Source organism: Amblyomma maculatum, chromosome 2, assembly GCF_055883805.1.
Source record: "Amblyomma maculatum isolate TAMU_Amacu chromosome 2, ASM5588380v1, whole genome shotgun sequence".
In the NCBI taxonomy this organism is placed as follows: Eukaryota; Metazoa; Arthropoda; class Arachnida; order Ixodida; family Ixodidae; genus Amblyomma; species Amblyomma maculatum.
The window spans coordinates 13272329-13288531 of NC_139345.1; the positions used below are offsets into that span (position 1 = coordinate 13272329).

Below are 16203 nucleotides of genomic sequence, written 5' to 3' on the forward strand. Positions count from 1 at the left end.
GTCTTATTCGATGTGTGACAACATTCTGTTTGTTGGTAATGACACAAACTACAAATGTTTATTCAATGCTCTGGCAGTGTTAAAAACATTGTGCTCAGCCAGTGTGCCAAATACATACATGTGCTAGTGGCCACATACTTCCTTAAAGCAATCTTTTTACTGTGTTGCTTCACGGACATGGTAATTCGTGCAAAAACATTTGAATGCAGAGGACAGCAGTTTAATCAAAAAGGCTTAATTTAATTTAAAAGACAAGATACAACGAAGTTCGAAAGTCTGGATAAGAATTCCTGCATCCTTGCTTACATTGTTAAATGCAATAATTTGATTTTGCTAGTTTTTTAATGTGAACGTGTAAACTTTAAAAGTCGACTTTCGGCTGTCAGGGGATAATGTAGTGCTGCCTACCAAAAAATGTATTATGACATGAATTCTGCCAGCACTTGATAAATCATTTAGAATCGCTATTTCTTCATTTATTAGTTACAGCTTGAGGTCCCAATGTCACAAGTACAAGATTGCGATTCATACGAATGCTGCTATATATAATCGCTGCTTTCTAGCTTTAATTCATGCAAACTGGAAGCTTGACTGACTACAACTGGACAAACAACTATTATTGTGGGTCTCGCATGACCTTATAGTACTCACTTTTGACATTGCAACTATTACTTGGCAACCTGAAACTGCGTGGCAGAGGAAATTCAACTATAAATTATTTGCCGAGCATAGACAACCTTCACACTGTGAATCACGTGTACTAATAACTTACACATAATTCTGAAGCAGAAATGCACGAAGAAAAATTTGATGTTCCTGCTCCTTTAATGAGCCGCTTCACAACAGGTCCTTTTAGCAGTGCATGAAGCAAGAATAAGAGACTCGCTGTTAAGTGGTGAAGGCATCATGTCTATGCATTCGATTTATTGTCCTTTGTTCAACCACTATCCACATACTGAATCCAATAGAAACTTATTTTCCAATACAAAAGTCTCTGAATATAACATCAAGTATTTCTTCTGTGAAAACACGGCCCGTGATTTTGCCAATGTGCATGATTGCAATCCTCAAGTGCTCGGCACCTATAACAGAGTCCTGCTGCACCTCAGTGCTGAATAGCTTGAGGTGCTTCAAGCACAGCTCAAGATTCCTTCTGTGCCTTTCCTGGGTCACGACAGGGCTACACTCTGTTGGCTTGCCACACCTGTAAAGCAAAGCACAAGCAACAACTTAGCTACCATCTTGCCTGCTGCTTTGAATTTTACCCTCGTTTATACTGTGTGTTGCATTTGATCCAGCGACTAGAATATCTTGCATGACTGCAAGATTAGCTCATTCCTTCACTAATGTGATCTGCAAGGTTTTTCTTGTTTCCCCTTGTAAAATACTCCACATCTCCTATAAAATGCTCTTTTTCTCGGCACGTGTTCAACGCATTCATTTTGTTTTCGATTATAGCCATTGGAAAATAGCAGTTCTTTACCTACTCTCATGCAAAGCTGTACCAAAGGATGATGATGGCAATGTAATAAATGAAGATTATGACATCAAAAACAATTTCTAGACTTTTTATGCTGTTATATGTGTCACAGTTTCAGCATCAAACAATGGAAAATCACTCACAAGCTTTCAAGCTTAGCGCTGAGGATCTTTACCAAGTCAGCAATGCCTTGCAGAGTGGTGCAGGATGTGAAGCAGCTCTCAACAGAGATGCTCTTTGCTTGTTTCTCGACCGCCACTTTCTCATCAGCAGACAAAAGGTCTTGCTTGTTGAAGATGACCAGGCGCTGCGTTGCACACGACACTAGACCCAGCTGTTTCAGGTAGTGTTCAATAAAATCTGTCGTGGGTTGAATGTGAAGAAATTCCTTTGCATCCACCACTATGAGTGCCAGATCCGCATCAGCTGCCCTGGAAGGAATCTTATGTTCCACTTAACTGATATAAGCAGAATTTTTGTCTTACATTTCCCTGAATAACTGTATATTATATTCAGGACATGAGGCGTATTTTAAATTATGTCTTCTTTTAAAATTGTTTCATGAAGAGTTGTGCTCCTGAGGGCATTTTATACTGTGCATCCTTCCCGCCACATTATGTTTCGTTTCACCAATGGTACACTGTACCAGATCCGTATGGCAGCAGCCCCTCATGCCCCATCTACTATCGCTTTGGACTATATTTTGAAGTCACTGTCCTATGCCTCTGATATCTGCTACCCAGCCCATGCCCTCTCTGCCCTCTTAATCTGAGTGAGATTAGAGACCTCTTTAATGACTACATATCTCTCTGTGCTAAAGGTTGGAGGATGGTGTTTTCCAGTAACTATTTCACAGAAAAAGCCCCCCACAGTTTTTCTGACAAATATTTCATTAACAGGAGTTAGATTTAGCTAAGAACTCTCAGCCACAGGGGAAAAAAAGATAACTTGCTGTTGTTACCAGCGCTGGGCACGCAGTATTCCTTCTTGTTCAACTGGGTCATCACTGTTGCGAAGGCCCGCAGTATCAGAAAACACAGCAGGGTAACCATCAATATCCAGCGTGCTCTCAACCACGTCTCTTGTTGTTCCTGCCACAGGTGACACTATGGCCGCATCCCTCTGACCTGTTTCACATAGAGACAAAACCAAGCAGACATTACTTTTGATACTCGTCTTAACTGTGCAAAAATGGTATTTGTTTTTATGTGCAGTGAGATACACGAGAGCAAACATCCAATTGAACATCCACTCATTCATTGGTTTGTTTTCATTTCCTACTGGTTGGGGTTAGATGAGTGTTACTGTCATTAATTTTAAAGATAACAACACAAATTGATTAGTTCACAAGCACCAAGAAAAGCATCAAAAAAAGCTGTTTTGAACACATTTTGGCACCTTAATAGTATTTGCAGATTCAACACAAAACAAATTAAAAGATGAATTAAGGCCTCGACGATGCTGGCTCAATGCAAAAGGTCTGGGAATAGCAACACCAACTATAAGTTTTTTTGTTTTTTAGCCCAAAGTTTCAAGACTGACTCATTCTCTTCTTCAAGGGGGCTGAAAAATAGGCGAGAAGCACCAGGGCAAAGACTCAGTTTTCCTTTCATTGACATGTGATGAAGGCTGCTCACGTATGTGGAGGGGAGAGCCCCCAGGACCCTCTTCACAGTTGTCTTTGTGTGCTGGATATGTCATAACTTGATATCACACCTCTTAAAGGGCTGCGTTTCACGGCCAACATGCTTGCTTCTTCGAAGGCAATTTTGTGGTTGGTGTGCAGTTAGGGGGCTGCGCTCAATGCTTTGCAGTGCGAAACTCGAGGCACTTTGTCGAATGCCTTTTGCCATACAAATAGAAGATGGTGAGTGCATGGTGTCTTTCGACGTGGTCTCGCTTTTTATAAATGGTTTTGAACCCATCGCTGTTGCAGCAGTGAGACAGGCTCTTGACACGGAAGATCACCTCAGGACAAGCCTGCACTCGGAGGAACTTTGCTGGCTCTTGGCGTTCTGCCTGAAGAGTACATCTTTCTTCTTCCAAGCAGTATTCTACAAAAAGACGACTGGCATGGCACTGCGATTTCGGTGAGTGCTGCCAACTTGACGATGGGAGTCAAAGAACAAAAAGCATCGCAGTCATTCCGGAAAGACAACTGTTTCATCCTCTACAGTCTACACTGACGACTGCTTCCACAATCCAAAGAAATATGAAGTGGAAACCTTCCTGGTGTATCTGAACTGTGTTGAGCCCTCTATCCAATTCACAATAAAACTAGGAAAGGACAATGCTTTGCCATTCCTTGGTTTTCTCATGAGACGAGGGAAAGTGCTAAAGTTCTGCATTTATGGGGCGCCTAGATATACTGAACGCTATTTAAACATTTACTATCAAACACCCCATCAGCTTCAAGGAGTCTCCTGATGGCCAAGTCCATTTATTCCTTTTGAAGCGGAAAGAAAATAGAGAAGCCACTGTGCTTGCCGGTCTGAAGATGAACAGCTATGAGTGTGGTTTTATTCAACATGTTTTCCACTGTCAGGCCTGAAAATTAAGAAGAACAGCCATCATCGAAACAATGAAACGCACCCACACTGCGCTCCTGTATTTGAAGAACACAAACAAGGTTCTGGCACTCATTCTATGGAAATGCAACATCACCATTGCCCATAAGCCTGTTTCAACATTCAGCTGTTTCCCAAGTCCCAAAGATTGCGCTGCCAAAGAAAAAGCAAGACCGGGTGCCATCTACAAAATACCATGCTCTAAATGCCTTGTATCACAGATTGGCGAAACAAAAGGCCTCAGTCACACAATCTGATAACACACGAATGACGTTCAGTTGATGTACACCAAGCTCAGCTTCCTCGCTGAAAATTGTGGCCGTGCCGACCATGAAATCGCCTTCCAAGTGAGCATGGGGAACAGCCATCACATCAAGTTGTGGCATATTCAGCACACAACAGCGACCATTAACAAGGTTCCAGGAATTGTCCCCTTCACATACGTGAATGGCCTGCGTCATGTGTAGGGGTGTGCAAATATTGAAATTTTCTAATACGAATTTAATATTGATAACTGCAAAAAAATGCCTCTGAATATCAAATGAAATAATGAATACCTTGTCAGTGGAAAAAAAAAAATTAAAAATTAAGAAATAGCAAATGCTGCTTGTCATGTTTATTTCAGAATTCACACAATATTTGCAAATAAAATAAACTAGAATTGCAGGGAAGTGTATATAACCTCCTGTAAAATCCAGTATAAATTTAAATTTATAATTATACAGGATTCCATATACTGGTTTTGTGTATAGGAAGTACCTACATGAAACTGGGTGGTGCTGTCATATTTCTGCTGAACAAAGTAAACTCTCGTTAATCCAGCCCTCAAGAAACCAGCAAAAGATGTATGAGTTAACCGAAAGTTTTAATAATTTGAATGGGCCTGAAAACTGCTGATAACTGTTTGCATCAAAGTAATTTTATCCAGTGAGCACATGCTGATAATTGGCTGCATTTGAGATGAAGTTAGACGATGATTTTCCCAGATTCATCAACTACTTCTCTATGCGCATACTGTCGGGAAGGTCCCTCTTCACAAAAAGGACCCGTCGTGTTTTGAGAATGCTTCACTGCACAGCCGATGTGGTGAAGCATTGCAGTGAAGCATGCAAAAGAAATTTCGAATATTCACACACTACTAGTAGTGGCGTCGCTAGGGTCACCCACACCCAGTGTGGAGGCGCGGCGTGGCACCCTCCCCACCTCCCGTGCCTGCATTTTAAGCACTGAATCGCAACTTCCTTTCTATTTCCTCTTTCCTGAAGGTTTACTTTGAAGTCAAATTTTCTTTGCACTCAACCACGCAGTGCGAGTGAAGTAGCATTTTTTTTTTTCTTTGTAACTCTAGGATGCAGCGATCGTGCCCAACGAGTGGTAATTCAGATATACACCACGTCAAAAGCACATATTTCCGAGAAATGCAGTGAGTGTCTCCAGGCTCATTTTTTTTTCAACCCTTTTTAATTTTAAAAATGACTGCCTTTTTCAGAGCAAAAAAAAAAAAATGGTAAGAACCGCATAATGTTCTGCGTGAACACCCTTGGGTACATTCACTCTCAATTCCCCTTTTAAAGCACCTGGCCTTGCTAAAGGTGTCCTTCTCATTATTATCATTTTTTTTTTCTAGTCGGCGCATGGTGTTCAGACCAATTGCCATTCCATTGAGCAACAGGCATCCCATGCCTTTCGGCGTTTTTGAAAGTGGGAGGCATGCGAGACTGGGCAGAGGAGCGAGAAAGGCACAGGAGATAAATGAACAAGACAAAAGACTGCCACAGATATACTGCAGCGATCATCGCTTGGGAAAGGCCCCTTCCTCCCTCTCACTGCCAAGCTGCACCCCTTTGAGTGCTGCACCCGGTGCGGACCGTACCCCCCCGCACCCCCCTCGCGACGCCACTGCTACTAGTCATGTGGCAATGCAAGGAAAACAGAGGATGGCTGCTGCTTGCCTGTTTCTCAGCCTCCGATGAAGAGACTGAATTGGTTTCGAAACACTGGACTGAAATAAAAAAATTTGGTTGATGTTGCTATATCCTGATTTTCAATTTTTATCCAACCAAAGGAACATCCACGAGGATGTTCTGATTTCAACATGTGTATTGTGCACTCCAAGAAGCAAATGGGGTATTCTGTATTCCAGGCACCGTGCTTTCTTTTTTTCTCTCAGTATTGTAGGTGAGTAAATTGTAGTGAACTCACTTTGCAGTTGCCTACATCATTTCATGGTTGCTTCAAGCCTTCATAAAGTGTTAAACAGGATGCGCTACTTGCGGAATATCAAGCACATGAAGTCAACTGGTTTTAACAAAGTTTCAGGGTTTTAAGCTTTTTAGGAAGTAAAATGGTTAGCACCACTAAAACAAACAAAATATTTTGGACTCTGGGGCAGTCAAAGCATACTTAAGGTTTTCAGTGGTCACATCAAACTGCCAAAATTATAGGAGAAATTCAAACATTATATGCTTGATTTTGAGGAGCAGTTGTAGGAGTGCAGCAATGACTGTATGTAACAAAGCCAAGTATAGTTGCGTAAAGCCACACTAGATTGCACTATTCAAAACATTTTGTGCTGCTACTCTTCGTGACAGAACAAACTATCATTTACATTTTTCATAAAGCAAGTGTCCACTTAACGGCGAGAGTGACGACGTTAATGTGCTCTACACGACTCAATGTCACTCACACAGAGCATTGAAGAGACTGCTTTTTCCCACATTTGTCCGTCCGATGATGGCAACTTTTACACCGCCTCGTAATCTTTCTCCACGTCGCCCATCCAACAAGTGAGCCTGGATCTCAGTGGCTAGCTTTTCAGCCTGGGCTGCAGCTGGAATGTCCTTCATTAGAAATTACTGCAGAGGACTGGTCAGTGGGGTGCAATACCAGAGCATAGTATGGCTTCTTCGATGCCCTGGTCCTCACTGAAGTCAATGAAGGCTTCAACCTTTGCCAGGCACTGAAAAATATGAAGATAAAATGAGAATAAGGTAACGTTTTGCAAACTTATTCATGCATAACACAGTTATATGAATGAATCTTTTAAGTACAACCTTGAGATAACTTGAGACATATATTTTGTGCATTTGTGTAACAAAATTCAGCGAGCACAGTGTTTGGCGCGATTTCTCTCACTCTGAAAGTACGGCCCCACAAAGTGCATGCAGTTCACATAATTACACAAAAGTCGGATTCATATCTCTTTCATTTATGGTGCATGTTCTAGGCTCATGGTGATAAAAAAATTATACTTATTTGCTAGTTAACCACTGCAAAGCTGAGAGAAGGCAAGCTAAGCAGTTAGAAGACATGTAAGAAGTGTGACGGTGCGTGGGAATGACGTGTCTTGAGAATGATCAACCAGAGGAACAAAATTACTGTGCATCACGCTGGTACAGCTGTGCATCTCGCCTTCATCTAAGCTCTAAATCATTAATAAAGCACAGGAGGAAAGCAAATGAAAGAGAGACATTCAAAAGTTAACTCGCGAATCTAACAATAACCCGTGCTTCTAAATAAGCCCTCCTTTGAGGATACTACCTATAGCTAGTATCCTTATAAAGGCTAAAGGTTGCCTTTATAAAGGCAACTTTTAGCACCCATTTTCAAAGCATCAAGCACATTATTTTTGTTAATCCTCAAGCAGATAGCACATACTCACTCGGGAGGATTCACCAAAAACTTTTCAGGTGCATATTTACATGACCAAAAAATAAATAAATAAATAAATATATATATATATATATATATATATATATATATATATATATATATATATATATATATATATATATATATATATATATATATATATATACGTTAAGAAGTGAAAAACAAAAAGTGAAAAATTAATGACACACAGATATGCAAACACACGCAAGCAGTCATATTGCAAGTGGAAGTGCAACATCATGAGGTCTGCAGTCAAGTAATATAGGATAATTAGCAAGGCAGTCAATTGAATTTCAGTAAGGAATTTTAGATGGCAGGACAAGCTGACCTATGGCTGTACCGAAGTATGGTGATGCCAAATGAAAATAAGAGGGAATTTCTCAAACGAAGGCCTAACTGTTGCTATGGCTCCTCCAATTGCCTTCTCAATGCCTTGAAGTGGAGCAAAAACTGCAAGAAATGATCTATTGGTTCCTGTTCACCACAGAAAGTGCAGAGAGGAGAAGTGTCAAACCAGAACTGCGCAAATAGAAATTTAGGCACGGGATACAGCAGCACAGCCTCATTAGTGAGACCTCAGTCTGCCATATCTGAAATAATTTCTTGCTCCATGAATATCTTGGTGATGATAAACTTGAGATCTTAAAAGATATCCAGCATACTTTATAAAGTATGTCTCTGAAACTTCACTGCAGTGATATACGCTGTAGTAATGAAGTTAGACCACTGAAGGACACCTTTGACAGGCTATTAGCAACTTCAATTAATGTCACACTCAAACGTGTAGAAAGCAGTGAAAAGGCATTTAAGGTGGGAGAGTCGACAGGTGAAGCAAGGAACGAGTACAAAGACAGAGTCAGTAATGACTGCCGCTGCCAAGATAGAAGGGTCTAGTTTGCATATAGTTGTCCTGTCACTGCTTCTCCTCTTTATGGAGGTGCCTGCTAGATGGCCTCCTTAAACAACTTGGCCATAGTTTGTCGACTGGGGCCATTGTTTCCTTTGAACCCACTACAATCCGCCACAGCAACAGAAATGTGCACTCGACTATTTAAAAGCTCCCTTTAGAAATGAAACGGCTCCTAATCTGAACTCTTCCTGAATTCCAACTTCATTCTGCTCATGCTCAAAATTCCTCTGTACACCAAGACACTCAAAATTTGGCACATATAGCTGGCATCACATATTCAGTCACATATGGTAGGAGCTGACCTGTTCACAGTTTTTCGGCCATTAACCTTCATTTTCTTCTTTTTTTTAAATAATGCTTCTGAGTATATTTCAGTCACCGCCTGTGTCTTGGCCAATTTCTCATAATGGGTAAGCACCATCTTTTCATTGAGGATAGCGATATTACAGACTAATAACGTCTACCATCTTGAGGTCGTGTGTCCACTGTTCATAGAGCTTGCTGAGGCTTCCTTCCATCTGTGCAAGCGCCTGGACCCTCTGTGCTTCAGTCTCAGCTCGTAATAGGTCTGCTAAGCCTTCAATCTTTGCTAAGTCCATTTTGCCATTCAAGAATGCCCTGAAAGAAAACAGATGTATGTGTATATATATATATATATATATATATATATATATATATATATATATATATATATATATATATATATATATATATATTGAAGGACTGACCATAGTTTATAAGTACAGGGAATGTGGAATGGTAAACCCTCACTGCATGAATTTTCTTTTTGTGCCCAAAAAAATTAGTGCGCTCCATTCAAGATGCAAATGCCTATATAAACCTCTTCACTTTGAGAAACCCTATGCAGTTGCAACTATTTTGTGAAATATTGCCGTTTATCATTTTTGATACACCATGAAGACAGACACTATCTAAAGAAATTATGGCTGTAGTGCTTGGCATCCATCTACAACTGTTGTATTTCCTGCAACGCTTTCACAACGCAAGGTGTTGGCGAATTTTTTTTTTTTTTCAATTATAAAACACCACAAAGCGCCGAAAATTACCCCCAACTGCATGGTGTATCGTACCTGATACACGAGTAAATACCGTTATCACAATGTAGTCTGAAGGATTATTGCGCAAACGTTGTTATAAACGAAGTAAATATCGAAGATGCCCTAATAATTTTTTTCGAAGCACTACTTGCAGTCAGAATGAAGAAAATGTTCCCTCTACCTACCGAATTTCCGCAATAAGTCCATTATGTGACCCTTTTCCCAAGCATTTCACCCCTGAAGAGCCAAGCCCCAGGCCGGAGGAAAGCTTGTACCCATTGAAAAACCGGTGGGTAACCGGCGGCACCAGGGATCGAACCCGGTACCTCCCGAATGCGAGGCGGATGCTCTACCACTGTGGCAAGAGCGCTCCTTACTGAACTACTTCCTTGCACATTTGCAATTAGAATAACTAAATAACTCATTCCAAGGATTCAGTTACTGCGCGCACATATATTTCGGAGAGTATACACTTAGTAGCAAATAGATCAAATTTCTTTTCTCGATGTTCATAACAATATAGCACGAATTAAATTTACTGTACCATATATGATACACTATGCAGTAAGTATTTATTAATCTAAAAGACAGTTCGCCAACAAATAGAGTACCTCTTAGTAAACTCGCCAGGCTCTGCCTGTCTCACGTTTTCGATGCGTGCCAAAGCACCCAGTACTGCGTTAACAACAGCGAGGCCTCCATGAATGTGCAATTCGCAGCAATCTTCACCGGTGTAACTGTGAGGTGCTGCACAGCAAAATAAATACAAAGCATGAACTAAGTGCGCATGCACCGGCACTTACGCGTTACGCGTCAAGTTATACATATCACAGTGATGCCAAGTTTTTCCCGCCGTCTCTCTTATCCTTCTATATAATTATGTTGTATCAGAAACCTACATTTGGGGTGAAAACTAGAAAATTGTTCATACAAGGAAACCACAAAACAATGGCAGTGTCGAGATGAATGCCCGAGCAAGGATGCACCAGCTTTCGCAGCAACGCTTTGCGCGGCGGCGGCTGCTTCAGGTTGGCTATGCGTCGTAGTACAGCTGTAGCTTGCGGTCCAGATACTCTTACTGTGGCAAGAGCGCTCCTTACTGAACCGGAAGAAACTGCAAAAATGGTCGATATCGACTTTGTTCTTACAAATGACGAGATATTTCGAACGCGAAGATACATCTTTGCCAAGCTTTGCTGCGGATAGCACGCACTTTTCAAACTTCGCCTGGCTTCGCTTCTTTTGGCTAGGTCGGCTAAGTGACTAGGTTTATTGGACATTTCGTGTAATCCGGCGAACATACATTCTGCTTTAAAAAACATTTACGTCGTTTTGTGTGTTAAACGTTTTCTTGTAGTAATACGTTAGGAATGATTTTTTTACATTTTGGGAAGTAATACATGCGCAACTACGCTTTTGTTTTACTTGCGTCTTGTGGCTACACCACGGCTACACCGCTGGCAGCGGCATTTCTAGATCGGAAGAATCACCTGTGGCGAAGCTCACTGCCACTTCGAAGTTTGTCTGATCTTTTGATCCGCGCTTCAACTTATTACACGGAAAGTTAACGCCATCGTGTGCACCATGAACCAAAACGGCGCCGGCGAAAATGGCAAGGGGTACGTATAATTGTGCTTGCTAGTTTGTAGTGTGCGCCACTTTTGGCGTATGCTAGGACGTAGAGGTCCAATCCGCGTTGCAAGCTAAGTAGTTCTTGCATCCAGAAATTATTCACAGTAGGATGGAGTGCGAACGTTTTGGTAGTCGGGTGCATTGTTTGCGTTAACGGTGCGTCTTCGGATGCACTAGGACTTTGTTGAAAGATGCCTTACGTGTATCCCACACCACACACCGTGATCCAACAACAGCATTTCGTAGTGGCAACGTACCGTACTTATGAATGAATCGCTTATTTTCGCACTATTTTTGACGCTCAGACGACGTGCGATCATAAAAAAATCGTGTAAACGCGAATCAACCGCTTCGTACCGATCTTGGCGCCGTTAGTGAACGTGCGACGCCTCGTGCGCACGCGCATTGGCGTTGCTATCATTAGTCCTACGCGTTCCATGCCGGCTCCCACAGAAGCTTCGTCGACTATGAATCGGTATTTTTATTCAATATCTAGCATTACTTCAATAATTGTTTTCGAAGCTAAAGACCTTTCTAAGTGTCCTGAGCCAATTCTTGTTTGAGATGTGCCCTTAGCAACTCGGATTTTTTTTTTTTTTTCGTTCGAACCGGTTCTGCCGGCTCTTATAAAGGTTTCCCCGAGGAACAATGGAAAGATGTGGCGCCATTTTAATGCCATCTGCGCACGTTGGCACCCTACTGTTTATCATCCGCTGACGCTGTGAATGTCAAAATTCAGGCGCTTAAGTAATCGGTTGATCGCAGCCGTCTTTAAGCAAGACGCTCGTAGCTGCGCTGACGTGTCGTATCCGCTGGCTTTCTTGAGAAATTGGGAAGGTGCTGCTGAAGCATTCGAGAAATCGCTCGCTTGGGGTGGATGCTTTATGTACTCAGGCCTGGAACACAATTCGCTTTTTTTCCGCATGATAGCGAGTTGAATAAAAATTATTGTTTCGCAGCGTTTTATGATTGCCAGTTTCCGAGAAAGAGCCGCGCTTTTGCATTCAAGGTCATGTTGCTCCTTTCTTTTAGCCGACGGATGCTGTAAGAGCCGAGGTGTAAAAACTCGCCAAAGCCTGTTTGCAAAGAAGGAAAATTGACGATGCGCTAAACCGGTTTCTTTTTCTTTTACTTGTACGCAAGGCGTTAAACCATTTCACTGGTTATTTAATGGCTTTTGCGCCACTAGAAAGTGCGTGCTTCACTAGCAAGTCTCCAGCCTGTACACTTTAGCCACGGATAGGCTAAGCTATGGTTGGTTGCTTTAGTTATCAATTTCATGAGAGGCTGCGGTTTCCTTCATCACAGTTGGTTTCCTGCAGCCATGCATCCCAGCCTGCTGTTGGGAGAAGATTCACTGGTCGAAGTTAAAAATGTTCTCCATTTCCTAAAGAATGCAAAGTTCCAGAACAAACTTTAAGAAAAAAATCCCCCCCCCCCCCCCCCCCCGCACACATATACACACCAGTCCTTACCCACAAAATAAAAAACCTTGTTCCTGGCACATGATAGCCTGAGTTGCTTATGCGCTAAAAAAAAACCTATACAATACAATACTTTTAATATTTCTTTTTTTTATAATTGTGACATGACATGTTAGATCTCCAAGTTAGTTTTGGTTCCGTTTCCAGTGGAACTGTCATGAGGAACCTAAAAGCCCATTTTAATTATGAATACCAGTATAATGTGACTGCACCTCATCTGTTAACAGTTGAGGAATTTAAATTCCTTGTTTATGAACACAGGGTTTGTGTTTTCAATGGTAATCAATCAAACATGTTACGGTTACCTGTTAGTCTGTCTCCTTTCTAGTGCTGAATCTTTTTAGTTGTTCCCTTTTCCTGCTGCTCCAACTGGCCCACCATGAAACATTTATTATTATTTTTTTTTGTCCAGGGGTTACTACAGGTCACGGTCTCGGTCTCCAGTTGACTACGACAGGGACCGGGATTCAAGCCGAACCCGCAGAAGGTCAGATGCACGCCCAGAAAGGAGGTCTCGTGCACCATCAGACCGACGTGTGTATGTCGCCAACGTGCCTTTTGATTGCAAGTGGACAGACATCAAGGACCTGTTTCGAGACAAAGGTGTGTGTTAAAATAAAATTGTAGAAAAGGGTCTTCAGTGCATTAATGCTAGCTGCATGCAGTTGGTATACTAATCTCCAAAAACAGTTTGTATACTAACGTTTGAGCAAACAATTTAGCTCGAGTTTAGTTTTCTCCAGAGGAATGCTGCTTTGCTAGTTGGTGGCCTGAGACTACTACCAGAGTCCTTCAATGCTTACTGGTCACGAAACTCCTCCGTAACGCTATAGGAGAGTTTCATATATCATCTGCAGCTGGCGCGGCACCGCTGGGCAGTGAAGGGCATTATTCCAGAAGCTGGGTGCTGTTGTGACCGAGGATGAAGCTCGTTAGCCGTTCATTTAATGATGAATTCTATGTTTACTGTACTTTTTTTGTATTCGGGTAATGTAATTTATGTGCGCAGGAGCATTTCGAGTACATTTTAAGAGTCTGCTTGCCATTCAGCTAAAGAGGCACGACCGAGAAAAATCTCGCTGGTTCCCTGCCCCCAATGAAACAGAGCTGATGAGGAAAACGAAGCGGGCATTGATGAGGCAAAAAATAGGTGGCTTAAAGCGACTGGCTAGAAAGAACATCGATAAACATTTTGAATGCTTCAAAGTATTCTCCCAAAGTACAGCTCCTTGGAACAAAGGCAGCGATTTGTTATTAATTTTTTTTAAGTGGCCTTTTTTAAAATTCTTGGGCTGCTCGAGCCTCGCGTGACGGGTGAGATTTGGAGCTATTCTGCAATGACTACATACACCACACTACAGAGAGCGACAGGCTGCCATTAGCTGCAGCCACGACGGCTACTATGTCATGGACACACTTCGGTAGCTGCGAAAGTCGTCTGCTCGAGTGCTGCATGCGCTGCACGCATGACCCCCTGAACTTAGCGCTTCGGTTCACGACGTTAACCGAGATGGTGGCGACATCTGACTGAAAGTGCGCGTCTGCGCCTGAGCGCGAAAAGCGCACGAGCTGATCAGATTCAACATCATACCAATTGTACACTTCTGCTTGAGATCATATTTCAGGAGCAGCACATAAAATAGGCGACGTCAACCTTCATGTACCGACTGACGGTGCAGCAATGCCCTCCGCGAGCACTCCGGCCATGTGCTGCTCCCTGGTTTTCGTGAGGCCTTGTTTGTTTTGCATCGAAGCCACGACAGACACCGTTCTGGAATCTGCTGCTTTGCTGCATCTCTAGCATAGCTGCTCGCATGCTCCCGTGCGCGATTTTTGCGTGTAGCTGCGAGAATCGGTGACAACCTGCGCTGTCGAACTGCATATGCCGAGCTGCTTTGCTATGTTTTGGCCGTTGATTTGGCTCGGACGATGCATACACACGAGATAAAACACGCGTGCACGTTACACACTGGCACTTCCTAAAAAATATACAAAATGACCTCTAAAAAAAAAAAAAAAAAAAAAAAAACCTACATTACTCTTTTGTTAATCTCGGTTCTTATGGTTGGCGTATGAGTAATTTGTGCTCACCTGTAATCTGATATCTAAACTTTGTAGCTATCTCTTGAAATGATCAGCCCGTGCTCATGCTGATGTGTACATTCCATTCGTTATGCAATGCAAGAGATGCCTCTCACCATCATGAAAGCGCTTGTTCTGGCTAAAATCGACGACTGCATGCTTGCACGCATGCAACTCTCACTCTGGTCTACCAGCATCCATGCAGAGTCATTGCTATTGCGTCAACTCCACAAGGAGACCGGCTGCCGTTGGTCAAACTGCAGAAGACGGTACCAAGGCTACAGAAAGGGGTCTTGTAGAAAGCTGTACTCGGCAGCAAGGCTACAGAAATGGGTCTTGCAGAAAGCTGTACTCGGCAGGAGTGCATGCTAATTTGCGTTCAATGGGACAGGGATATGAAGGGAAGTGCTTCTCCGCGGCGGCTGTCGGTGTGGACAGCGGTCTCCCTACCTGCGGGCATGCGCTCGTGTGCGACAGCCCAATGGCTACTGTCGAACGCAATTCCTTGAGGTCAGGAAACTGCAGAAGCGACGGCCGAGGAACACACGAGACAAGGTTGAAAGCTATGCAAGCGCAGCCTGGAAGGGAAAGGCAGAGTCCGGTGAGCGCGTGGGTGTGCCGGGAAGACTGGCGCGACAACCGCAAGTCTGCTGAGTGTCACTTGGTGACGTTTCATGGTCGGGGTGAAGTTCCCGAGCAGTTTTCTTAGTTTTTTTTTTTCTGGTGCCTCGAAGTGTTGAGTTGAGGGGAGAGAGGAGCAGCATTTTTAATCGCCTGTATCTCCAGCGTTGAGGAAGCTAGCTGAAAAATTCTTGCAATGATTTGACTTGTGAGGGAGTACCTATCACTCGACCGATTTACTTTACCTCATTTTAAGCATTAATAGTCTCTTTAACCTCTGCCTTTAAATATGTGTAATTGAGACCCAAATAACTTGCAACGGACAACTAGACAAAGAGGCTCTGCAGTATTCGAGAGTGTGATTTCGACGGACGGCAAAAATGCTGGAGTGATCCAATCTGGCAAGTTGCTGAAAGCAGCGGCAGCTGCAGTTCTTCGTCACTTGCGGAGCAACGGTTGCCGTACAAGCTCCTCCGCGAACCGATTTAAAATGAACTCTTGGTCACATTGTGTAAAGTAGATACGTTCAGCATCCAGGAAGTGCCAGTCGCACACGGCGCCAGTGCGTTTTGTTGAGATTACGCTCGCATTCATTGTGGCTGCCGGCAGATTTATCGTGCTGTGAACAGTCAGTGAAGCAACTATTGGCAAAGTGGGTGAACTATTAATTTTACACCACATAAACAGCAATATCTGC

At 42.7% G+C, this 16203-nt stretch overlaps 2 protein-coding genes across 7 annotated transcripts in view; one reads left to right on the top strand and one right to left on the bottom strand.

Annotated features, from left to right (window-relative positions):
* Window positions 1-87: 87 nt before the first annotated feature.
* Window positions 88-10920, bottom strand: LOC146197965 (5-taurinomethyluridine-[tRNA] synthase subunit GTPB3, mitochondrial). Of its 4 annotated transcripts, none has more exons than XM_084593259.1 (8): window positions 10619-10920; window positions 10299-10434; window positions 9094-9247; window positions 6934-7006; window positions 6734-6877; window positions 2442-2607; window positions 1656-1787; window positions 88-1204 (listed from the first exon to the last, which is right to left on the bottom strand). In XM_084593259.1, the coding sequence occupies exons 1-8, from the start codon at window positions 10866-10868 to the stop codon at window positions 973-975; spliced, it is 1287 nt and encodes a 428-aa protein (XP_084449385.1). In that variant the 5' UTR covers window positions 10869-10920; the 3' UTR covers window positions 88-972. The 4 variants fall into 4 exon arrangements, with proteins under 4 accessions (XP_084449385.1, XP_084449384.1, XP_084449383.1 ...); XM_084593257.1 differs by having other exon boundaries at window positions 94-1204; window positions 1624-1911; XM_084593260.1 differs by having other exon boundaries at window positions 1029-1204; window positions 1656-1911.
* A 188-nt stretch (window positions 10921-11108) lies between these two features.
* rump (heterogeneous nuclear ribonucleoprotein rumpelstiltskin) overlaps window positions 11109-16203 on the top strand; it is a 40250-nt gene continuing 35155 nt past the window's right edge. Inside the window, exons 1-2 of one of the 3 annotated variants that reach the window (XM_084593254.1) lie at window positions 11109-11306; window positions 13216-13406. In XM_084593254.1, coding sequence (XP_084449380.1) covers window positions 11272-11306; window positions 13216-13406 — 226 coding nt within the window. In that variant the 5' untranslated portion in view covers window positions 11109-11271. Of the gene's footprint in view, window positions 11307-11670; window positions 11795-13215; window positions 13407-16203 lie in introns of those variants that run through there. The other 2 variants (XR_014704923.1, XM_084593255.1) reach the window with 2 other exon arrangements.